The sequence below is a fragment of the Podarcis melisellensis genome, assembly GCF_964234715.1.
Source record: "Podarcis melisellensis genome assembly, chromosome: 3".
Classification (NCBI taxonomy): domain Eukaryota; kingdom Metazoa; phylum Chordata; class Lepidosauria; order Squamata; family Lacertidae; genus Podarcis; species Podarcis melisellensis.
Genome location: NC_138530.1, coordinates 75394148 through 75420603, shown reverse-complemented (window position 1 = coordinate 75420603; position 26456 = coordinate 75394148). Strand labels below are relative to the sequence as shown.

At 38.5% G+C, this 26456-nt stretch overlaps 1 protein-coding gene across 4 annotated transcripts; it reads right to left on the bottom strand.

Moving 5' to 3' along the window:
* Positions 1 to 257: 257 nt before the first annotated feature.
* On the bottom strand, positions 258 to 26456 carry FBXL4 (F-box and leucine rich repeat protein 4). Of its 4 annotated transcripts, none has more exons than XM_081904632.1 (8): positions 26345 to 26456; positions 21952 to 22552; positions 20092 to 20446; positions 17083 to 17327; positions 13199 to 13412; positions 8651 to 8722; positions 6900 to 7212; positions 258 to 2835 (listed from the first exon to the last, which is right to left on the bottom strand). In XM_081904632.1, exons 2-8 carry the CDS (start codon positions 22440 to 22442, stop codon positions 2672 to 2674), a joined length of 1854 nt encoding a protein of 617 aa, XP_081760758.1. In that variant the 5' UTR covers positions 22443 to 22552; positions 26345 to 26456; the 3' UTR covers positions 258 to 2671. The 4 variants fall into 4 exon arrangements, with proteins under 4 accessions (XP_081760758.1, XP_081760759.1, XP_081760761.1 ...); XM_081904633.1 differs by having other exon boundaries at positions 26329 to 26440; XM_081904635.1 differs by lacking the exon at positions 26345 to 26456 and adding an exon at positions 26254 to 26272.

The window sequence follows — 26456 nt, the reverse complement described above, 5'->3', positions numbered from 1 at the left end:
CATCATCCTACACTTTCATTGCATTTCCTTGTCACTTTTCATGCTACAAAATGTCAGATTATTGTTATTTTTTACAGTGGATATGTTGCACTAGGGCAACACAGCCTTTTAATCCACTTTAGCTTCACGAAGTTCCCTTGAGCAAAATAGTGGCAGTCTGGTGGCACCCTTAAGTCTTTTCTGAACATTCCAGTCAATGCCAGTCTACGTATCATTTGAACGGTACCAGTGAATATTATCTGACAAGGCTGCGGAAGTCTGAATAAAGAGTTTAATTTGTTCTTGGACAAGTCTTGCGTTCCTAGCCTAATTTTCATGAAGAAAATAATCCATTGTCTTTAGACATATTACTGATTGTAAAAACAGAAGGCACACGTTTTAAACACTATAGTGATAACAATATTTAAACAAAACTGTCTTTATCTAACTGCAAAGAAAACATAAACATGCATATCCTGAACTACATAAAACAAGGCTTATTTTATAAGGTTAACATCTGCAAATATACAGAGTCCAAAGAAGCACTCTTCTGTCACAGGTATGTACATATATAATTCTTAATTACACTGGGTATAATTTATAAAGTTACATTTTTAAAAATGCAAAATAAAAAATATCTTTACAGAACAACCTTAGGATAGCTATCTGTCAGCAAAGTACAATGTGTTAAAGCCTGGTTCACACATGCATGGCGTATTTATTGTATCCACGTGTGACTATATATGTTGGTAAACCAACACATGAAGGAACTTTAATGTCAGCTGCATAGCACGTGAAGCAGCCAGCGGCGATTTCCATGATTGTGGCAACAAATTCTCCAGCTACCATGATCACAAAGAATGCTGTAGTTATCTCTATATACCTCTTGGATATCAGTAACATTCCTCTATAGGCAGGTACACATGATTGTGTACTCACATACTTGACCTCACAACAGGGTTGGGGGAAGAGACACAACCAAGGATTTCATCAGCTAAGCAATCCTGCTATCTCCAATTCCCTAAAAAAAATGGTGATCTCTGTGTAGGAGTGCAGACCAACACACCCTACTTAGCATTTTCTGCAGGCTTGTAGAAACGTTTCAGGAAAAGTGGTAGAAATGAACCAAGTGGTTCCACCTGCCCATTTTTAGTAAAAATAGTTGAGTAAAAATATGAGCCTTAATTTATGACTGAACTGACAGCTGAGATTTATTTCTGGTTGAAATCATGTCCTTCTCCAAGAGTCCCTCCTTTTTCAGTTTAAATTTCAGTGGGTTTTTGGGTACTATTCACTGCTGCAGCAGACTTCTTGGAATAGAAATCCTGTTGTCTTATTTTCTATAAGAAGCAACATCAGCAGAATAAGCATGCAATCCAGAGAAACTTACACATGCTAAAGACTCATTGAAAGAAAAGAGATACAGCTATTTTATACCATCTCACGCTTACTGATTTCAGTTCTGGTTTAAATCATTGTTTTAACTGTGTAATATGTTTTACAAATTTTGTTTTTTGTAATGGCTTCAGCTACACTAATAAATCATATTCATATTCATTTGCTTCCAAAAGTTGGCTTACTGCAACAGAATAATCCTACCAAGGAAGGAACCTTTGCTTCCAATCACATGGGACTCTATAACATGAAGTGTCCGCCCACTTTGCAATAAATCCAAAAGAGATGTGCTTGCTAGATGCATAAAACATGCAGAAACTGAAAAAAACGAGGTTGAGTCCATGCATGGGGTTTCTGCTTTGTCTCCTCTTAAATTGTAATATTTTATTATCATTGTTTCAATCATAATCTATCGGATTAATACTTGTGTTTTTAAACTTGGAAGTCTTTGTCTAATTGAAAGGGATTCTTGTTTAGCTACAGAAATGGTTTAATTGTACATCTGAAAATCAGATATGTAAATGTAGGATTGACAATTAGTGATGGGTCAACTTCTCCTGGCTTGCTTTGTATCTACTTTGTCTTTCAAAGTCTTTTCTTCTGCACCATCACTGGTTCCCCCATCCTTAGGCTCAACCTAGTAGCGTAAGTGGAGAGAGAAACCATCAACGAGGAAGGCTGGCAACAGCCCAATGCTTAAGTTGCTAGGATTCCTAAAAGCAAGAGACACCCATAGAACTTGTATCATGTAATGCAGGGACTTTAGTGTCTGTCAGCTCTTTGATTAACTAAGAAGGTCAGAGATTTTTATGTGTAACTAAAAGTTTAGTTTATTAGGGTGCAATCCTACAGTCCCTGGGGACCATAGAACTTTCTTGTAGCAAGAATGAAGGTAGAAGCAATGAGAGACAACTTAAAAGACTAATGCTAAAACTTAAAAATTGAGGTCTCTCTTTTATTTCTTGCTTAGTTTTTTGCTACAAGCTTATTTCACTGTTAAAATCCAAGCAGTCTTGAATGATCCATAATATGCATTTAAATGTATGCCACCTTATATTCACATGATTCTTTCTAGTTCAAATATGGAGGTCCACTTGTGAAGTACAGTAACTGGAAACTGTACACGGAATAATGGCTTATCACATTTTAAATCTTTGATTTGACGTTTAACCTTCATGTCAAGAAGAGTTAACTTTTCCCCATTATTCACAGAATATTTTTCTTTGAAAAAAGTCAGCACAAATTCACAGGAAACGGAATTGTCAAATCAATTCCATATAGCAGCATATGAAGTGAGTCACTGAGTGAAACTCTTCTTGATGAGCACATTAGGAAAATTGGCATTCAGTTCTAGGACAACTCTATTATCAATTTGTGAACAGAAGGACACGTCAAGTAAGGAAAGATCTTTGCAAGACTCCAGCAATTTTCTTAAAGAAGCAGGGCTCACCATTCTTGTGCCTAGAAAAGAAAGGGAGGGGACAAAAGGGAAAAGAAACCAGTTGAAAGTTACATAAATAAACAGAGTACAATGTGCTATTGGGAAGGTGAGGAAGTACAATGTTTATTGTCAGTAAAAAGATTTCATTTTAATGAGACTTTCCCTTACCCAAATCAATAGTATAAACCGAAGCCTCTCTGGCATCCAAACACAGGCTTAAAGGGCAGTGTGGCATAGTGAACCCAGAAGACTTTGTTCACCCCTGAAACTCACTGGATGATCTCTATAAGGTTGCTGTAATGATAAAAGGGCTACTCATCTTCTTTGAGAAAGGTAGAATAAAATGTGTGGTGGTGGGGAATTAGCAGAAAGTCACATAATAGTCATTAGTTTCACACTAACTGCCTCCTTTCCTATTATCCTCTCTGACACATACTGGAAAACCAGTTCTATGTACCGTACTCGCTAAGTCTTCTATCAGTAAAATGGCCCAATTGAGACTAGCCCAAAGCACTAACTACAGAAATCAAAACACGCTCTGCACAATCTTTGCAGTGTGCAGAAATGTGGTTTAATTAAAACAAAAGCATGCCTTGTCAATCTGTGTTCCATCCACAACTCCCCGGATGCACCCGCTGTGTTCTTGTGAATATTTAGAGAGGGACATCACTTAGAAAACAGGTCAGAAGAAATCATACATCATATACTTTCCTCCAAGCTTCATGGCATTAACCATCAAAAGGTATTAATATAACATTTCACAGGGCTCGTTCTGAATTTTTGATAGTTGCTGTCATTGGGCTGCCTACCCACAATTAGTTTTAAATAATCACAGATAAAAACAGTCAATTTTTTCCTTGTACAAATTATTTTATACAGGCATGCTAAAGTGTGCTTAAGACCACCTTGTTGCCAACAAGCAGAATTTCATTCCTTTGCTTTATTTACCATGTGTATATCTATTCAAAAATCTGAACAGTGGGTTGTATTTGGCTAAGTCCTATTCAGAGTAGACCCACAGAAATGAATAAACCTTAGTCATGCCCATTAACTTCCAATAGGTTTACACAGGAGTAGGACTAGAGTTCTTTAGTACCCGGTGGGGAAAGAAGTTAGAACAAGTACGGTATCTTCAGATTGTTCTCTAAAATGTTATTGGAATCCGACAGCTCCCAAGACAGGGAATACTGCATTGAAATGGTGGTGGAAGGGTTAAAGAGTGGCCTGGGAGTTCTGTGGAGACCTTTGGAAGGGAAGCTCTTAGAAATTCAGGCGCAAGATGCCTTTCTGGAGAGGGGACTATGTTTTTAATATGCTGCTTATTTCTGTACAGAAACTGAGTAACTGCATTTTGAAACTGTCAAGGAAAGCTGATGATTTTGACAGCCATGAAGGGGACAGTTGGAGCTTTTGGCATTCTAGGAAGATGTGGGAGGTTTTTTTTTTGGGGGGGGGGTTTACAGCATGTATGAGGTAGTGAAATATTCTTGTACAAGGGGGAAACGCATTGTTATTCCTCCTTTCATGCCCGGGTGGTTTTACATATTTGAAAATAGAGCTTTTAAATTTGTGTGAACTTACCTAGAATTACAGATTTTAATTCAACGAGTTTGGATAGCAACTGATGTATTGTGCATACAGATGGCTTAAACCCACCACATTCTTCTAAGCTGTACTTTATGCTGCCTGGCTGCAGTCAAAATATCAAAAGGGAGTTTGTTTTTCTGGAGCATGTTCTTTGCCCTTATTTAAGCATAATCCACACATATGCTGCAGTTTATGTGATCACACCATGGCACTGCATATGGTGCCCTGCAGGCAAGGAACAAAACTATGTATTCCACTTTCACATATTACCCATTTTCATACTTTAATCAGTCCACTAAACCTGGCATTTCTTCGTGGATCAAGAAAAACAACATCATCCAACAGGTTGACCAAGTTGCAGACTTGCAAATACGTAAGTCCTTTTAGTTGTGCCTCTCAAATTCAGTAACTGCGCTGATTCCTGAATCAAAATTTCTACAGTAGAGAAACTAAACATTTTGCTGTGACATCTTTCTCTGTTCTTAATTTTTTCTTATTAGTGCCAACAAGAGAGGTAGATGGGAAAGGGGGCAAAACTAACTTTCCAAAAGAAGGGATTAAAGTTCTCCCTATGGAGGAGATTGCAGAGATTTAGGCAGAGACTGAGCTCAAGAAGGACGTACATACAGGTGTGGGAGATGGGAGTGCATTGAAGCAGTCAAAAGTAGTGAAGGCAAGTCTATCTGCATTTTTATGGATTCAGTTATTGTTGTAAGACATCTTCAGCCTTGAAGAGTTTGGAATTTAAAATTTAAAAAATACTTATCTCCCATGCCTGCCTCCCAAGCACCTCAGTAGTAGTAGAAGCAGCTTGCAACAAACATTTTAAGATGAATAAAAACAATATGTTAAAGCATAAGATTGACCATGGGACACAGGTGGCACTGTGGGTTAAGCCACAGAGCCTAGGGCTTGCTGATCAGAAGGTCGGCGGTTCAAATCCCCGCGATGGGGTGAGCTCCCATTGCTTGGTCCCTGCTCGTTTCCGTGTGCTGCTCTGGTTCGCCAGAAGCGGCTTAGTCATGCTGGCCACATGACCCGGAAGCTGTATGCCGGCTTCCTCGGCCTGTAAAGTGAGATGAGTGCCACCGCAACCCCAGAGTCGGTCACGACTGGACCTAATGGTCAGGGGTCCCTTTACCTTTACCTAAGATTTACCACACAGCTTAGAAAACACCCAAAGCATCACTAACCCAACAAACCATATCCGTTCTAAAAAGCAAGGTCTTGACTGATCTCCTGAAATGTGCAAAAGAGTCCTTTCTTTAGAAACAAAATTTCAAATCCATATTCTATTGGAATACTAAACAGCATGACTAAATAGAAAAATGCCTTAGGCTTCGATCCTAAACACACACTTGAACACAATGGGACTTATTTCTGAGGAAACACAAAGAACTGGGGAGGCTTTATTAACCACTGCCATGGAAAAATTGGTGGAAGTGCATATTTTAACTTTATACAAGGGGTTTGGTATATTGTTTTCTTTTGCTGTATGAAAGTTTGAGATCAATCCATCTGTATAGATGGGCTTCTGTAACACCAGCAAAGATGGAAGAATCCTGCTGTCTATGCAGTCACACAGCATGACACTTGTGTAAATGAACAATGCCCTTCTTACCACATTACACTGGAGCAGCATTTTTTCTAGGCCTGGAATACCCAGAACTAGTGCTTTGATTTTATGTGTCAATGAATTAGCTTCCTTTGGCTTCCTCTTTACATGCCACAAACACAGGAACATTCATATGAACTATTTAGTATGGATATTTCAAGACTGTGTATCAGAACACAAAGCTTTCCATTATTATTGTACTTTTGGCTAAGATAGTTAACATGATGTGTAACCTATAAAAACAACTCCTTTTTAACCTTCATGAAAAAGCTTTCATTTTGACTAGCAAAAGCTTTCTACGGTTTTAAGCTGTAGTTTAAGTTTTAAGCTTTTGGGGCTGGGGGGGTGCGGAGACAGTCTCTTATCCCAATTGCAATAGGAAATGAAAAATTATGCTGATTTCTTTTTCAAAAAATACAAATTTGGTTTCTTTTTGAAGAAAGAAGCCCAACAGAGCACTCTATTATGTGCTCTGCAAGAAACTGTTTGATCATAAGGTTCACACTTTATAAATATATCCTGTCACACGCTATTCAAATTCCAAGAGCTTTTGAAAACCGGCAATTGCAGTTAAAACATTTTCAGGAAATCATCAGAAAACTAGTCCCTTTAGCAGCAAAGGATAAACGATTAAACAAATTTGCTGCCTGTTTCACAATCCAGTAAATCAAAGAATCTGGAATTAAACTGGTCTAACCCCATAATCCATTACGCTTTGAACCCATGAGAGCATTCTCACGGAAACTTTTTATATGTGAATCATGAACCCAGTATTTACTTTCAAGACCACATCTTCTTTTATACAACACATACAGTTTATCTCCTGCTGTTGATACAACCAATCGATTTAAAGAAGATCCAAGTGTTTTTATGGCTACTCACCCAAAATATCAAGCTGCCGGAGATTAGTACAATTTGCAGCAAGTTCATCTATGTCAGAGTCACACACAGACCTGTTGGCTGTCAGAAAGAGCTTTTGCAAGTTTGGGAGTTTACGCGCAAGGTGCGCAAAGCAGCCGGTGCTGCTCTGAAGGGTTGGGCACCAGCCAAGATCCAGCTCCTCCAACAGCGGACAGCCGGAAGCTAGCTCTGCTATTCCATTTTCAGTAATGTTTTTACATCGCCATAAATCCAGCGTACGAAGTTTTTTGCACTTGGCTCCCATCATGCTAGCTATTGTGTCATAGTCTTCAATCTGTGAAGAAATAACACTCATTTGGAGGATACTGGTATTTATACCCTCAATCTTGCATTTAAAATTATGAACCTGTTAGTTGCAGGTTGGACACAAGTACCACAAATTTCAAGAGTGTTTATAAGCAAATTGTCTTTAATACCCATATGTAGCCTGCAAACATTATTCTGTGCAACATCACACACTTCAGGTCTCCTAAATAGGGATGGCCAGTTTGCCAAGAGGTCATGGGTGGCCCCCAGGGACCCTCTCACCTTCATTTTGTTACTATTTGGGATACACCATGTGGTAAATTCTGTATTGAAGCAATTCCATATACTCAGGGAACACAATGTTTAAAAACCTGTTTCATGGCAGAGTATATGGGTGGCAACCATCTTGATAATGTCACTTAGGCTTTGAGTCAGTCATGAGTGGCACCATGAATATTCTTCCACTATAGAGGATTATTAATCAAATGAAACTATCTGTTTTATTACTCTGCCACAAAATTAAGCATGCTCCTATTTTTAAACTGCTTTGCTTTAAGTGCTATGCTTTTTAATGGGTTTGTTTTTTATATATAATATTTTAATGGGATATATATGTGTGTATTTTAATTAAGTGTAGACACTTTATAATTGATTTTATACTTGCAAACTGCTTAGAAGCCATTTTGGCATGGAAGTGGCATATAAATCAATGAATAGTAGTAATAATACAATGTCTGTTCTGCAGAAGAATTGTGATACATAGGAGCAGGGAAGCTGCAGATCATGGACCAATCACCGATAACACTGTATAGTTATTTCCTATACTTTTTTTGGGGGGGGGAGTACTTGCAAAACGCAGTCATGGCTGCTGCAATCTGGCTGTGTGTGACACTGGAAAGCAGAGGACGAAATAGGGTTGGGATGTAAACTATATAATGTCCACTCCACTCCACACACAAAATGGTTTTCCATGGCAGATTTCGGCTTCTGCAGTGGAATCTGATGAATAATTATAATTTGAGCTTGGGAGGGGGGAATATACAACTCAAAAACATATGCAGTCTAGCTCATAATCCTAAAGGTGCATAAGTAGAAGGAAATGAACGTTTAAAAATCTGGAAGCTATATATTTGAATATGCACATGCACGTGACAAGCGACATCGTCGTATGGGAAACACCACAAGAGGGATTTCCATGACTTGAACTAAATACATAAATTAATTCTACCCACCTATGACTATACACAGGAGGATTTCTGCAATTCCTACAAAGTAGCCCAAGTGATGAAATAAAAGCTTGGCAGATGGACAGATGTAAATTCAAGCAAACATTTATTTTATCTTTTTATAAGAAGTGCATAGGTATTAGATGAAAGGATGAAAACAGGCGGTTAGATTTTTCTGCAAGTGAGCTGGGAAGTCTAAATTCTGATAACATACACTGAGCCTGGACTTTTAAAACTTACCATTACACAGCTACCCAGGCTGAGGTGCTGAAGATCTGAACAGAAGTTCAGAATGCTGAGCAGTGCTGTTTGCTGCCATTGGGGAACACATCAGAAGCAAATATAGAAAGCAAACACAAAGAGAAAGGGTCAATTAGACATTAAAGGCTGTCACCACTTTCCCTGAAATTCAGCTCAAAACCTAGGTAACAGACACCACAAATGCCATTTAATGAGTCCCCAGATGCTCTAACCATTGATTGGCTTAGAGTCAAGGTAATCATTACAAGCCTTTATATAATAAGTCACTCTGGATGTGGTTTTGCATGCCCTGAAGACACCTTTATTCCCATGACCTATCAGTTCCTTTCCCTTAGGAAAGCTCTTAGAAGTCTGGCAAATTCAAACAACAAGCAAGGCCACACCAAAAACACAGAGGGCTGGTGACATCCCAGAAAAGTACAGCATCTCTGACATTCACTGATCGGCTGCAGCCTGATGGAACTGCCAATAGAGTCACACAGCATCAGGACCGAGCTGGTGACTTTAATGTCACAGGATGCTCTCGCTGACAAGGGTACTGACAATCATCGAGCTCCTGTCACTAGCAACATACAGATGGAAACAAATACAACGTGCACTTTACAGTCATGTTGCTGCTATTTTAAACATACTTATAGTGAGGTGCCACATCATTAAAACACAGCAAGAGGGACTCCACCAGAATATCAGATGCACCTTGCAAAATGGCCATTTTTTCTTTTTTGAGGTTGCAGTCAGCATTACCACTTTAGGCATATAACACACATCTCACACAAAATAATCACAAACACATATTCTAAATTAGTAGTCCAAGTTGTCCTGAGATGTAATTTTCTGTATTTCGTATCTTAGTCTGAAGTGTGATATTTAGTTTAGAAATAGGCTTGACAGGAAAATAAACTGGGGACCAACATAATTAAATAAAAATTTTGAATGATTTACTTCTAGTAGAGTAAAAACATTAAAAATGTTATATTTTAATGTAACATAATAAGTTTGGTGTATTTCTTTAACTTGAGGCTTGAAAAAGACTTTTTCAGGATTTTTACTGAAGGAAAAAAAATGCATAAATGCATATCATAGTTAAGCATTGATGAATAGTGAGTAAATCTTATCTAATCACTAATTATCTGCCTGCAATGTAAGATTAATATAACAATTGGCAATATTGCACAAAAGTTAGTTACTATTAAAATGTAACCGCCACAGTGCTTGATACATTTAACGTTAGTAAATTGCTACATAACTTTTAATATTTCTGTAAGCAAATACTGATTCTCAGCATTCAAACATATGTTTGATAACCTCTTTAGTACTGTAGTCTTTATGGACAATTGATTATTATCAATTATTAATGGAACAAATGAGTCCTAATCAGGCTTACTTTAATATACAGACCTGATGACTCAATAGGTTTAGTCTTCAAAGGAATATTTCTACAACATAAGGGGAGATGGAGAAAAGAATGGAAAGGGCAAAGTGCAGCTTTCACAATGCTGCACAAGTCCATTTATTTAATGGTGAAAGAAAATGAAAGCCAGACTAATCAAATATAGTTGGACATGCCTTATACTACTGAGGTATTTATCAAGCTTTTGTAACACACGCCCCCTTAGCCAACATAAAAAAAAATCCCATGTTCCTCCTCAAACCTGGCTCCTGTAATTATTTTATTTGAATTTTCAAATGGAGTGATATGTTGTGACTTTCACATTTTTACTTATATTGTATGTATTGTTTGAAAACACTCATGCCGCCGCTCCCCTGCCTGACCCCCCGATCTAATGGAGATATATTGGGATTATCATAAATATAGCTTTTTGCACTTCAGGATGTTTGTTTATTGCTTGCATGTGTTTTACAGTATTTATTTTAATCTTGTACGCTCTGCCTTGGTTAGGCTTCAAATATATTTCTATTCTTTGTTTTGCCTACCTCATAGCAACTGTCACAACTGCGTTGGGCATTCCAGCAATCCTTTGTCTTGGATGGAGGAGAGGTTGTAGTCTCTGTCTGCCCCTCCAAATGTATCCTGTTAAAGTGATCCGGGGGGAGTGGCCATGTCCGTAAGGCCAGGGCCAAGGGAATTCCCCCAGATTGCGGTCCCCGCGGGGGCCACCCTATTTGATATAATTCTTAGGAAGCCCCTGCCTGGATTGACCTACGTGCCAAACCTCTTTCATCTGCGTTCAATACAGTTGTGGCCTGTTTCTATCCAAACCAGTCTATGTGGTCATTTATTTGTCTGCAGGTTGGGGACTGGGGAGCACAATGCCTGGACATGCAATTGAAATGAAAATAAACAAGTTGTATGATTCTATTTAAACAGGGCCACTTTAAGACATATTGAGAAGTGAGTTTTTTGGTGCAAATTAGGACAAAATGTAATGTGCTTTGGGCGGGGGGGGGGCGGGAATTGCATGTATGTTTGGGAAAACTGAAAGAAGTATTTTGTTGCTTCAGGCAACTTTTATACTACAGGGGATATACAGTGGTACCTCAGGTTACATACGCTTCAGGTTACATACGCTTCAGGTTACAGACTCCGCTAACCCAGAAATAGTGCTTCAGGTTAAGAACTTTGCTTCAGGATGAGAACAGAAATCGTGCTCCAGCGGCGCGGCAGCAGCAGGAGGCCCCATTAGCTAAAGTGGTGCTTCAGATTAAGAACAGTTTCAGGTTAAGTACAGACCTCCGGAACGAATTAAGTACTTAACCCGAGGTACCACTGTACCACCTTTTTTGGGTGCAGCAAGAAGGACTTTAAAGGTGGCAGGGAGAAGATGAATATTTACCCATATTCTAGATTCCTTAAGAAACTAGATTGCAAATAGATTGCAAATCTATTCCCCATTAACCACTGTTCAATGCCAGTTCTAAGATTTTACCATGTTGTACAAAATATATAATTATACAATCATAGGTTTGCAACAAGTTCTAAATCATAATTCCTATTATGTACATTCAAATGCAACAACAGCATAAAAAAGTTTAGTTACACAACATATGAATTGATACTTTATTTTTAAAAACATGACATCCTGATGCTTTTGAATGTAAAAGCACTAGAATCATAGATTTGATAGCTTCATCAAGATATCATGTTGGCTCCAACACAGAAGTGGAAACAAAAAATCAAGATAAGAATCAAATCAAGATAACATACATATACAAGCCAAAATAATGATGTGTATTGTCAAGTTACTATGAACAAAGTACTTTTATTGTCCATTGTGCACCTCAAATGCATCAATGCCAACAAATTCTGGAAGTATGCTGTGAATGCATATTCAATGAATAAAGGATTAAAGAGTCAGCAAATACTAAGACCACCAGCACAAAACTCTTTTGAGTATAACTGCAGTCTTAATTTAGTATAACTTAAAGATTACTTAGATGACTGAAGCAGAATTATAACTTGTAATAAGTGCTTTCAAAAAGTAAGAATATTTAAGTTGTAATTATTTATAATTAGAAAATTTATTACATCTTGGTTTTGTACACAGTTGGTTGCATTTCATGAAGGGAAACTACCGCTGGATTGTTTAAGCAGAAGACTAGATCTCTTCTAAAAGGTATTTTCAAATGATAAAATTGTTCCACTATTGGCCCAACACAGAGATAACTAGCCATGTGCATTGAATAAACATGGGGTGACGTAGGTTTGCAATAAAACTGGCTGCAATTGCAGCCAATAATTTGAGCCTGAAAATGAAACATGTGTACGTGTGGATCTTCTGCCTGCACATACTTTAATAACCCATAGACTACAACAGGTGTATTTTCCATTGGAAGCAAGGAAGTTATTTACGCTTGCAGAACACAAGCTGTTGTTACATCTATGTGTAAGTAACTCCCAAAACAGATCAGGAAAAAATTATTTTACTAACCTTAATTTACTAACCTTTGGTTAGTAACAGAAAGATGTGCTATTGCTGAAGTTGAAACTTTGAACAAAATTATTGTGACTGGTGCTTTGGCAGTCACTGACTCAGGATGGAGGAAACTTACGGCATCCCCCCCCCCCCGACTTTCGCTTAGATGACTCTCAGGACATCATAGTAGCAATCAGCATTCCAGGAGAGAGCAAGTTAAGTTACCCATGATAGAATGGATGGTATTGAATTCCCACCAGACACATTAAAAATCCTGAGGGATTAGGGAGCAGAGAAATGCAGTAAACTAGGAATGTATCTATACTAGCAGATGCAAGCTGTATATATTAGCTACAGTCTTAAGTATGAAATCCAGTGATGGCTGTCAACCAACAAAACTGACACTGTTGATAGAACATATTTCCCTTTGTGTTCCCTCAAAATCTGCTCTGGAACACTGAGGGATCCTTGGGACAGATCTGGGAGGGGGGAGGGGAAATCCGATGTGTGATATTGGATTGCAGTATACTGCCCTAAGATATATTGTTTTCTTGAATTTTTCAAACATGAGTACTTCACTGAAGTTACACTCTATTCTGTTTCTGAGGCTTAAGTCTTATCATCACTGATAAAAGAAGAAGAGAAACTTTACCTCTACTTTCGTTCGGTAGAGAATTAGACGTGTAAGGTTGCACAACTTGGCAATGTGATTGAAAGCCTGAGGTGGTAGCTTATCACAGGAGGAGAGATTTAATTCTTGAAGATTCAGACATGTCTCAGCAATGACCTCCAAGCAAGCCTCGTTGAGGAAATGACCACAAGACAACTCCAGCCGCACTAGTTCTGAACCACAAACCTTCAAGAATCTGTAAAAAGCACATTGTCATGTGGGTTAATTCAACAAGGAAAGAAGCGTCTTTGCTTACAGTAGTTTAAATTGGGGGGGGAACCACCTGGATAAAGCCCAGTTATTTCTCTTGCCATGTTTTAGTAGCTTGAGAACAATGCTATGCATTCCTAATAATAAGCCTTATTAGTAAAGCAACAGCTTAAACACAGAACTGAGGGGGGAGCATAACACCAGGGACCAAGAGAAAGCAGTTTAACCAGCCAAGAGAAGTTTCCTCACAGCTGCAAGAAGGAAAATTCTACCATGGAAGCATCATGATACACCTAAACCAGAAAGCTAGAGCCCATTTTGTAAATTACAAAGTCGGTACTCAGAAATGCTGCAATGTGTGCATACTGTGGGAATTCAATTGTAGCTTCTGATGTACGTACAGTCAAGCCTCGCTTCTCGAACGGCTCCATTTTCGAACGTTTCAGCTCCTGAACGCTGAAAACCCAGAAGTAAATGCTCCGGTTTTCGAACGTCTTTCGGAACCCGAACGTCCGACATGGCTTCCACGTGAGTACAAGAAACTCTTGCAACCAATCAGAATTCGCACCTCAGTTGTCAAATGTTTTGGAAGTCGAACGGTCTTCTTGAACGGATTACGTTCGACAGCCGAGGTTTGACTGTATATGCAAATAACCACACAGACATGTAATCATCATACATTACAGGTTATTGGGTTCACGCTTGGGTTTTAAGTTGATTTCTACACCAAAATGTCTCCTCTGAAAGCATTTTGTAACTTGTGAAGCAGTTATTTGTGTTCCAAAGGTTTCCCATATATCCTCACAGCATAGCATGTGCCCTAAGTCTAAATGCACTGATATGCCTGCCGCTGTGAGGGACAGTAGTGTCAGGGAGACCCGAACTGCATGCACACCGTATATTTAAAGCACCCCCCTCAAGAATCCTGGGAACTGTAGTTTTTAAAAATGTGTTTTGGGAATTGTAGTTCTGTGAGAGTTAGGCTACATTTCCCAGGGTGTTCTGGAGGAAAATGTGCCTTAAAATATGGTGTGTACGCAACCCGGGAAACAAGAGAATGATGATGGCAGAAACTACTGTCTCTAGATTAATTGTGACACACCAAGAAGACAGTAAGGAAGGGACAGTGTCGGGACAAGTGAGTACAGGCACAAATAAACGGAGCTTATTTGCAGACCAGATCACATTCACAAAGTCCAATAGAGTAAAAGCAAATTTTCTTAGGATCTGTATTTATTACTGAATTTATTCTAATGCAGTTTTCCATTGATCAGAAGAAGAATCCTCTAGAAGTGCTAACATAGATTTTTTTCATTAAATATTATTAGTATCAATTATACCATGCAATTGAAATTTTGAAACACATCAAGCCCTAGAATTTTGGCATCACATTATTTCATACACATTTTACATACATAAGAAGCATACTGTAGAGGCTAATTTTTGTAACATTATTGTACTGCAAAATTTAAGACCATAAGACACCAAGCCAACTTTATTCAAGTAATGTGAACATCCTAGACAAATTCTTACATAAGCATTCCTTTAATTTTCACTCCCCCCAAATCCCCCCCACAGAATAAATGTAAATAGATTTGTTTCATTGTCTTCACAATTTACAATGTTACATGTAAGAAAGGGATTGAAATCTCAACTTTTAAAGTATAATTTCTTTAAAATATAATTTCTTGCTCCCAAAACACTCAAATATTTTGCAGCAGCACAAACTTTATCCTGCTACAATTGACATTAGCAAGCAGTGTTAAAACCTCTACTGCACTTCTGATGCCAAATCAGAATTGTCCGTATGTAATATGATTATGCGCACCATTTTCTCGATTCACATGCCATTCTTTCACTGACAGAGCAATATAAAATTATTCAAATATATATTACTAAATTTGATTTATTGTCCCAATCAGTATTTCCCAAACTCCCTTTTTAGCTCAAGCACAGAAGTTTAGCAAACTTAGTAATTCTCAAAAGTAAAACATGATGACATTCTTATATAGCCCTAAGGAGATGGACATTATCAATAAGTTAAATTACCTTCAGCTTTGCCTCAGGATGTTCACATGCCTGAAGCATTCTGTCCTCTCATGGTAATATATCCTTTGCTTGTCAGATTTCTTAGATCACTATTCTAATTTGTTCTATTTCCTTGGAGTTAATACATATTCTACCGATACTCAACATTTTCAGAAATATAAACAAATAGCTACCTAGCTATATCTTTAAAGGACTATAAACATAACCTAAAGTTTGGCCCCCAAAGGATAGAGATACTAGGCAAAGCTACCTCTTGGTTTTTTTCTACCTAAAAACTAAAATCCTGGACAACTTACTCAAGGGTCCACAAGCATCAATATACTGTAATAAGATGGGCTGAGGATTGCAGCCTAACAGTGTTCAACCAATGGGCTGGATCTAGGCTAGCCACAAGAGGAGCTCTGCCCATATAGCCCTTGAAAACCTGGACCAGCAGGCTGAGGGACCTTCAGAAACCATATGGGAGATGATGTGGGGAACTGCAGGGGAAAGGGGGAGGGAATTGCTTCTGCTCCCTTCTCCCATTGAGCCCTTCCACATGTCTTTCATTTGCAAAAGGCAAGTCTACATCCAGCCCAATAACTTCTAGATGGACAATTACTTTTTAAAAAATATAATGTCTGACATAAAATTTGCTAATATTAAAAAAATGGATTAAAAATAGCAAACCACACTTTTAAATCAGTACCATACAAACAATTATAGCCCAGTCTTTCATGAGTTCCAGAATTTCCATTCCCCACTAAGCATCAAATAATATTTTTCTGCTCTGTCTATAAGCATCTTGGGTCATCATAATTCCTTAACCTGACTTCCCAATCTAGTAGAGAAGCTCCACGGGCGCGAGGTTACTACTATTATTGGACTGACCATGAGGACGTTGTATAAATGACGTTGAATATCTGTAAATAAAGCGAGTAATAAAGTATATGAATCAAAACTAATACGAAAGCCAGTATTTCGCTTGACTGGGTTAAAGGTTGGGAACTCAAGTTCTGCTGTCCTGGCTAGATTGCCTATCACAAAATCGAAAGGCTGAGCAAGATCAAAACCCACCCAAACCCTGGCACTAATATGTGGAACATTCTGGAACTCTTCTTGCTAGCTTCTCTGTTACTGCTAACCTTTTAGAAATGGCATTATGTTCCCAGTTCTTCAGTGAAGCCTACCTTCTCTGACCCAATAAACATTCCTCATTTCTCTCAGATAGGTAATTATTGCCTTGATATAGGGATCCATAAACACAGCAGTGGCAAGTCACGGGCCTCGCTGCTTTAGTTATGGGTCCACTTACATCTCTACCATTGTCAAATACGGCTTTAGTGGCCAACTGTTTGACAGGTGGAAGGGAAATGGCATGGGATAAAATGGCAGAGACTGCAGAGAATTAGGCTGAACTTACCCTCAACCTTCACTCCAAGGAGAGAGCAACACTGCCTCTGACACACACAAAAGCCAGTTGTTAGAAATGTAGTTATGTGTCAAATTCCATTCCCCTCTGCTGCTGCTGCTGTAGAAACCCATACATGTCCTACCTGAAAGGGGTGGGAAGCAGGGGTATGGGGTGATTCTCAAATATTTAGTACATCATGATTCAGAGCACTGACCTGCTAAAAGCAGATAGAGAAATGGTTCCTCTGTTTCCAGTCCAAGATAAATTCAGCCACTGGACAAGGATACAGCGAGACTGTAGGTATTCTAGAGCTGTGTCGTTTATTCTTGCCCAATAAGGTTGCAAACTGAGATGAATGTACTGTAGAGGATCACAGCAGTGCTGATAAAGTAGCTTACATGTCTGCGATAGTCTACACAGATCTGGGACTGCAAGGTGACTCAAAATCAACTGGATAAGCTGAATTGAAAACACAGAAAAGAACATCACACCACTGTCCTTAAAATTACAAATTCCACTGCATTTGATAATATATCCCATTAGTTCACTGATTTTTAAAAAGTGAATACACTTAAGGGGAAAAACATTTTCTGTTCCTAGTCATTTTTCTATTTAGTGCTTCTTTTGTTCCTCTCTACCTTGCTTGTTAAAATACTTTACATAATTAAACTTCATTTAAAAAAACACACCTGCTTTTCTCTCTTTAAGGGTTTTTAAAACCATACATTAACATAACAGAAGGTATTTCTGCTTTCAAGATTAAAAAAACAACATCAGTTGAGTCCTTCTCTCTCTCTCTCTCTCTCTCTCTCTCACACACACACACACACACACACACGCACACACACACAGAGCTTGCCCAACACAAACATACAAAATCAGCTATTTCATTATTTGGCATGATTATGTTCTTTTTAAGTTCCATTAATTTCTATCAGAGAGTGAAGCACATTATTAACTCCCTTCTATTGAACTTAATGGGGCTTGATTGTGTCCACCAAAAAATGCAAATGCCCTGAGATCTTTGGATGAAGGGTGGGATATAAAATAAATAAAATAAAATAAAAGTTAGATCTCTTGAAACCCTATAAATTAAGATACATGGGATATAAATATTAGAAATATTCTACTAGTTATTCAGAATTTAGCCACACGACTTATATGTTGTCACACAGCCAAAACAAGAGTCAAGTATAACAACTCAAGTTCATATGAACAGAAAAACCAAGTTTGACATTAATATAAAAGAACCAAAATCCACGCTGAACTGTTTGCTCCAAATGCTGTCAGAGATACACGATGGTTTTCGTTGTATTGTAAGCAAAACAGAAATATAGGATTTTCAGAATTGCAGACTGACTTATTTTACAATGACACCATAATATCCAATAGCTGCGCTAGTGATGGAGTAGGAATCAAGTCAGTCTGTGCAAGAGGCAAGTTTTCTTCCATACTATGTGTTATTGCGGTTCACGTAGATTGCACTGTTAGTATTTTTTGTTTGTTACAAAAATAGGATGAGGCTGAAATGCTTTGTATGCTGTTATTTGTGAGCCCACACACCAGCTAGTCAAAGAAGTACAAAGTGAATTTTCAGGCTGCTAAATTGACGACATTCCTTGCTATTGCAGTGAAAATTGTAAAGGAAGGTTTAAAAGGAAAATAGTGTTCTTTTAAAGAGAACAAAATTATGCTTCTCATATTTCTCTACTATAACATGGTTAATAAGGATATGAAAAACTCAATAATGTCCCCTTTAACTAATTTCATTTTTAATGTATCTGATAATCTACACATCACTAACTCTGCATTAGAGATAAAAAAATCTTTTAACATGTCAGTATCAACACCAGAAAAGTTAATCCCACTTTAGACTAAAATTACACTTCATGATACCTGAAATGAAAAGGGTATAATGAAATGTCAGTAAGATTATGACATTAAGATGTAACTGAAGTACTTTTTTTGCTTTTGATTAAACAAAGATAACAGCTTCCAAGCCTACAGGCTAATAGCCATTAATCATTACTACTTTAGAGTCTGGTGTCTTGTCAGAAATTTGCTCTGTGTGTGTGTGTGTGTGTGTGTGTGTGTGTGTGCACGTGCGCCCTAGCATAAAGCACAATTTGATACTATAATGAATAAGTGAGGAGACATGATGTGTTCAGAATGACTCCCAGAATGCTGTTGAATATCCGCTTTTAAAAACTAATCCTATAACATGCAGAGTCTCTTTCAAACTACTGTGGTTATTATGCATTACTGAAGAAAAATGGCAGCTGTTCTCCGTTTCTGACGGCTTTTCTTTTAAAAGTCAGTTTACATAAAAGAAAAGAACTGTGGAGGGAATTTTGAAATATTTCTAGACTTGTATAAAAAAAGGAAGAAATTGAAGAATAATAGTTCCCAAAGTGAGATTGGTGTTATAGCCTTAACAAATGGCAGGGATTTAGAGCAGGGGTCAGCAACCTAAGGCCCGTGGGCCACAAGCGGCCCAAGGGGGTTGTTTAACTGGCCCACGAGCTGCCCCCAAACCGAGTCGCTCGGCGAGCCCCCACATGCTGCGCTAAAACAGAAATCACATCTGCACATGTGCAGGCGCCGAAAACATGTCTGCGCGCAATTTGGCCCATGGAGGGATCTCTGTTGGAGTGAACCGGCCCAGGCAAGGTAAACCTCGGTGACCCCTGATTTAGAGTGACTACCTTTCTCTTTACAAGAGGGGAAAATATACATCCCCTTGATTTGGTTTAGTATGAATATCTATCAATCAGTTTCCTCCATAATCAATACTATACAACAAACATTGTATACAACAAACATTGTATTTGAATAATTTCAAAAATTATTTTGCATAGTATAACCAGCAAGGTTAAACTATGCTTGCAAAGGTTATTTTCCGTAACAGAACAAAAGAAGAAAGCTATTTTCATGGGGGGGGGGGTGGAATTCCATTAACAACAGAATTTCAGCTAGCTTTTTGTTGGATTTTTGTATTTTTACAAAATATTATTTGGATTTGTTTAATACCACTTTGAGAAGAACTCATCATTTATTTAAAACATATCAAGAAAATGGGATTTTGTTTTTAAAAATTATGGGCAGATTCCAAAGGACTATGAGTGAAGCCATTACTAATCATGGATATGAAGCTATCTTGTACCCTTGTATCCTAATTGGTTATGGCAATTCTGCTTTAAAGTAAGAATCCCCACTCCTTTACCTCATAAGGCAATTTATCAAAGTATCCATTAGTTGTCCATTCCTTGAAGGCAGCCGCACTAAACTGCTTATTAAGGATGTCCATGCTGCAGCTGTCTTGCTCTCCATCTTCTTCATCATCATCATCATCCAGATCATTCATATCAATCAATGACGTATTAAGAGAAAGCACAGGCCTCTCTCTCAAACCATGTAGTACTACTGCATCCAACTCGGTGTAGTAATCCAGAAGAGAACTATTCACTTCTAGACGAATTAGGTTTGTAGGAAAGTTTATCCGTTTGATACTAGGTGCAAACCGACGTGCCTGAGGTGAATTTACCTTGGTGGGTGGCTCTGACCAAAGGATTTCCCATCTACAAAAATAAAATTATACAGGTAACACCATTATTAGACAAAAAAAAATTTTTTTAGTATTGGTAATGAAGTTAAGTTCAAGTTGATAAAAAATACAGCATGAAGAAGACTAAAAGGGGGCTGATATAAAATACTCTTAACTCTTCTATCTCATAAAACTTAAGTATCTCACATAATAAAAAGGTTAGATAATATACTAACATTATTCACTGACTCTGATGTTGATTTCTTCTTAATATAGCACAATTTACACAGGTTTAGGAGGGAAAACTGAGAATGCACAGTGAACATGGATTTCAATAAGTGAACAATTAAAGGGGCTATTTAAAAAATTGAAGGTAATTGCAGATGAAGTGATAACCAACATATGTGTTTATGTGAGTGTTTTTCCAGACAATGGCTGTACAGACAGCACACATTTTATGGCAGAAGATTTTTCTGAGCGTTGATGAAGAAGAAATGGTCTCCTTGGGATGCCAATTAGTACATGCCCAGTTTATGCAATCCACTATTTTGGAAATAAAACTTTAAAGATATTGTGATAGCTCAAAAAGATGGAATTCTGAAGCCATTTCAAGAGCTATTTTGCCCAAGGCCTGGCTTTATAATGAAGAAGCCATTGGTAGTCCACTATGGTAACACACAAATGCCCACCATTAGGTTGAGAAGATTATGTTGAAATCCAAATTTCTTCTGCCTTGAGATCTATGGATGAAGGATGGTGTTCAAATTTAGTAAATAATGATGAATAACATGTGATGCAATGTTGTCATTCTTAAGAGCTACTGTTCAGCTCCTTGTCATCTATAGCAGCAGAGAGGTTTTTACAGCACAACAACTATAGGTCACATGCTGAATATATTGAGATGCCACCTAAGACAGAAGATTACAGGGCTATCATTGCCTAATTCTACCCTGGCCCCAAAAGCTATTTGGGATAATGGCTATATGGAAGCTCCATGTTCAGATATGGTATGGCACACTGAATATCATTTGCTGGAAAAGTTTATTGCCTTAAAGACCTGATGGTGGGCTTTATGGAGGCAACTGGTTAGTCACTGGGGAAATAAAGAAGAGGGAGTACAGAGATCTTATAATCTTCAGGACCTCTTGAAGACCAGCCAAGGAAGGGTTTGTGTCCTCTGTGCCTCTAACCCCACACCTTGTTGGTGGGTCTCAGCATCATTGGACCCTGTATGAAACATGTCTACATACATATTGCTTAAAAAAAACAACCCTTCAAAGCATGGTGACTAAACATCAACTTTGTCTGGATACCTATTCGGACATTTGGAGGGCATATGTTGCACTGTATGTATAAATTAAGATTGATGTACTTATGTTTATTGTATTGTGAATATGAGCTGACTGTTTTGTTTTCTTCCCCCACTCTCTTTGTGTTGTGTTCCCCTACTCTTTCATTAATAAATTTGCATGTGTGTGTTTGTGTGTGTATCACATCTCATTTCAAGGAAATGAAAAGTAAATTAATAAGTTGAATTACCTTACTTCAGCAGGCAGCGTTTGGGAATAAGGACTTGCAGAACATGCCAAAATCCTAACGACAGCACCAGGGTGATAGGTTTCCAGGACATGTATTGCTGTGGGATAAACTGGTTCATCAAAAGCAAGCTCTACATAGTCGTGACTATGGAAATTGGGTGGTGTCCTTGTGAAAGGTGACCGTGCGCTAGGACAGACTTCCCACCATGTTCCGTAAGTTCGAAATACAGCAGTCTGCGTGAAGTCACCAGAGCTAGGGTACACATTAGGAGTTCCAGCCAAATTCCACATGGTGTATGACATGCTGTTTTCACTACCATAATGGGAACTGAAATCCAACACTTCTTTGGCATATTGGACCACTTCGACATTGATAGGTAAGGCTCTGTTTGATTCAATAGCTCTCCGATTGTTCATAGGTTCGCCCCTTGTAGCTGTCCTGGCTCGGCGTCGAAGGCAAATGTAGTAAAACATGCTCAGAACTGTTAACATGGGAAATGCTGGTGATATCCAGATAGCTATTATCAAGTTGCTAAAGGTCAGGGATCCTCAAGAGACATGCATTGCTTCTTTGTGGGACGTTTGGAAAAACCAACAGGCACCTAAATCAAAACAAAAACAAAGAACAGTCAATACAAAAACTATTCAAGAAACAAAATTGCTTTTACTAGTTTGAGTTGGCCAGCCTTAAGTTGCCACTGCAACATTTGGGAAAAACAAGTTAGTAAAAGTTTCATTAAAATATTATTGTCTAACAAAATGTCTCATATTGCCTTAAAAATAAAGCTTGCAGACAAATCTTAGTTTTCACTTCATTTTTTGCAGTAGTAATAGTGAAAAGGCATCCAATTAATTTCAGAATCATAACCTTGGCCGCTGTACTCAAAATAACATCATTTTGCATGAAAAGGCAGCATCACCGAACAAGGACAGGTTATATAGCTACGCTGCCCTGCAATCTCACACCTCATTCACCATATGGGGTAGCAGATCACTGTGGTCCAAACGACAGTAGGCTACATTGATCAAATCTGCCAAAAGCATGAATAAAATCCCCAAAATTAGAGAGATGCTATAATTGTTGCAGTAAATGCTAACAGGCTTCACGGCAAGCTACATCTTCTATGTAACTATTAAAAGGTACAGAAACCCCATCCTCTTTTTATTTATGTCTGATTCTAGAAATAACTATTCTCCACACATTATTGAATTAAAGCAAGCAAGTCTATTGTTCCGCATGAATCTCTTTGCTAATGTAAATGTCTTATATTAGAAATCAGCATCTTTTGAGGTAAGAATAATGCAGCTGACCAAATACACCCTACGGATGGCATTAGTTAACATGCTCTGCAAGAGTTCCTTTCATGGGTAACTTTAATTTTGAAAGCATCTTCTGTGCTAACCAGATCTTGCAGTGCATCCCCAATGTCACACACCATGTTTTGACACACGAGGTGTATATTTTTAGGATTCACCTTAATTTTGTAATTGTCAGTTTTTAAAAGCTGTTTTCAATATTGTGTTTTCATATTGTAGTCCACCTTGGGACCTTAGGGTGAAGTGTGGGTTATTAGAAGAAGCAGGAGGAGGAGGAGGAGGAGGAGGAGGAGGAGGAGGAGGAGGAGAATTTGCATCTGAAAGCAGGCAAAGTATATAAATATGAGATGCACAGAATGAAGGCCTTACTGAACAAATATATCAAGTGGTCACACGTTTCAAACACCCAATAGAGTCACACTTAGTAAATCAAAACCTAGAAAAAATTAAAAAACACTTTATAAATTCAATATACAATAAATTTAATTAAAATTTTGTACCCCAAAATAAAAGTATAAAAGATAAATGAATAAAAATTGCTTTGCCATTGCCCAGAAATATTAACTTAAAGCAATGTTAATATAATTGAAGCACTTAAAAAAGATAATTTGTACATAATATTAGTTTCAAATACATAATTACTACATTAACTTAAGGAGGGAATGAAGCTACATTTTAATAAAAAGAACAAAAAGTTATGTGTTCAAAGTGCCTTAGTAATCCCAGAATTGTATTAACCTTGACAAATATACTTATGTACAGACTTATGAGCCAAGATGACCCCCAAATTAATCTTCTTGTCTCTGCTCTTAGCTGTTTATCTTCAGTGGCAAAGAGAAGTGTCTATAACCTGTTGAATCTGCAACAGGGATGATGAAATACTTCTTAAAATAGATGCAGTATTTGTGTAACAGACATTTACTCGAACATGCACAACACAAACCTAAATGTTGCCTGCATTTCAAAGGCAAACTATTTATTTTGCTGGAAAACAAAGCAAGAAGGTAGAGATAGCTTAATTCATTTCAACGCTATAAATTTTTAAAAGATATTTAATCTATCTTCGCAGAGAGAACTTTTTTTGTTTTGACAGCTCCAGAATGACGAGTAAAACTCCACTGTTCTACAGATTTATCTGTTCATGCTCAAGAACATAAGATGAGCCCACTGCACCCAAAACTCTGTAGTTCAGGGTATTTTCTATTTTCACAGAAGCCAAGCAAAACCCCGGTGCAAACTTCACAATCCAGACATGAGCGCAAGAGACCTCTCCCACCCGATATCCAGCAACTGGGATGCTTGCACTCCATTCAGTAGCTGAGCAGAGATTTCACCAGTGCCAACAGTCTACTCCATCATGTTCTGCTTCAAACTAGATGCTTTATTTATTTTACGTAACGTGCATCATGCAAAACAGTACACTTGCCAGCAACCCACTCTGCTGGAGGGCCACTTCTACTAGAAAATGTCAAAGCCTCCAAAATGACTCCCACAAATGTCTCTTATTTGCACCTTGTTTTCCCCTCTGGAACATGCTATAGAGAAAGTGAGTTGGACATCGCCCAAGAGTTCAGATTCAACCCAGTGGATGCTATTTGATTACTTGTAATAAGGTATAGTATAGTGGTTAAGGTGTCAGACTGTAACCTGTGATACTCGAGTTCAAAACCCCAATTCAGTTATAAAACTCAGTGGCTGACTTTGGGACAGTCACTGTCTCTCAGCCGAACCAACTTGACGGGGTTGTTGCGAGGATCAAATAAGAAGAGCCTGAACTTCCCGTTTCCCCTTATAAATTCCCCTATCAATCTAAATTAAAGGCTACTAAACCCTCACTATATCTGTTCCCCCCGTCCCGAGACATTAGTTTCTTCTCTATTTTAACAATTCAAAACATTCCTGTATGTTCAGGTCCTGTAGAATTGTCCCTAACATGTGTCATTTGCACAACTTCAACCTCTTCTTCATAGACCATTTACCATGTATTTGTTCTCCACACCGTACAAAATAACTGCTGAAATTGTCTTCCTCCCACCACTTTGTCACTGCCTTTTCCACTTCTCTCCATCCTCTCACTCCCTGCATTCATTCCAAACCTCATCAAATTCAAGGCTTTGCACAACCATCTCACTCACCTACTGCAGGGTGGGGCAGGTTTTCAGGCTTCTTGGATCTACAGTAGTTTGGGTTTGTTGGTTGTTGTTGTTTACTAGAAATTCAACCAGTAAAGTGCAAATGGCACACCATTAGAATTAAAGAACAGAGTGTCTTTTGAGCACATCTGGAAACTAAGGGTTCATTTACAGTATCAGAATTGAATAAAGCTAACAGTCCTTTTAACACAAAGTCCACTCCTGGCTACCTTATGTTTTCTTCACTACAGAAGCCTAATGAAAACCTTCCTGCTGTTGCTAAATGTCAAGTAGGTAACCTTTGGTGATCTACTATAAATCACCACCCCTAAACGCTGCGTGTAGATCCCGACCTGCTTCTAACCACTCCTACTCTATTGCTTTCCCGGAAGCCTGTTTTATTACTAGCCTAACCTCTCTCCCTCTCACACACACTTGCAGCTCAATAATAATAATAATAATAAAGCACTGCCACATCATTTAACGTAAACGCAGGAATGACCTCCAATAGGGAAAAACTACACGCAATTTTTAAATCATGAGGACTCAAGGGTAGGCCTTATTGAAAACCTAATCACAAGGTAGTTTTGGAGACACGTGTTAACCATCACAAATAACTTATTCCTTCGCCAAGATCTTGCCCGCTGTGGAATTAAAAAGAGCTCCTTCGCAAAAGGGATTTATTCCGCCAAGGGGAAAACACTGCATTATTTGCAAAAGGAGGGGGGAGGGGGAGTCTGCCATCCGTTGGCCTTTTCTCAAGTCTTCTGATGCGGCCAGAGATAAGACAACTAGTGGCCTCGAAGCCCTCGCCCCTGGCTTCCAAAACCCCCATGCAAGCTACTAGGGCAGACCTCTGAGCAACAGGGGGCGGCCGCCAGGTGCTGGCTCCGGCCTCGCCCTCGGCCAGAAAGGAAAAGGCTGCCCACCCATTTTCATGCTTACTGTTCAGATAATCTTCGCTCCGCTGCCCGAGCCAGCTCTGGGCAGCGGGACGCATTCGCGACCGGCGCCGAAGCTACCGCCGCCATCTTTGAAGCTGGCGGGCGCAGCTCAC

Coding starts and splice junctions, on each gene's coding strand:
- FBXL4 (XM_081904632.1), bottom strand. CDS start 22,442: ATGTTAACAGTTCTGAGCATGTTTTACTACATTTGCCTTCGACGCCGA. Junction 17,328..20,091: donor TTGATAAATTGCCTTATGAG/GTAAAGGAGTGG, acceptor TTTTCAATTCAG/CTTATCCAGTTGATTTTGAG. Junction 8,723..13,198: donor TCTACCGAACGAAAGTAGAG/GTAAAGTTTCTC, acceptor CCCCAATGGCAG/CAAACAGCACTGCTCAGCAT.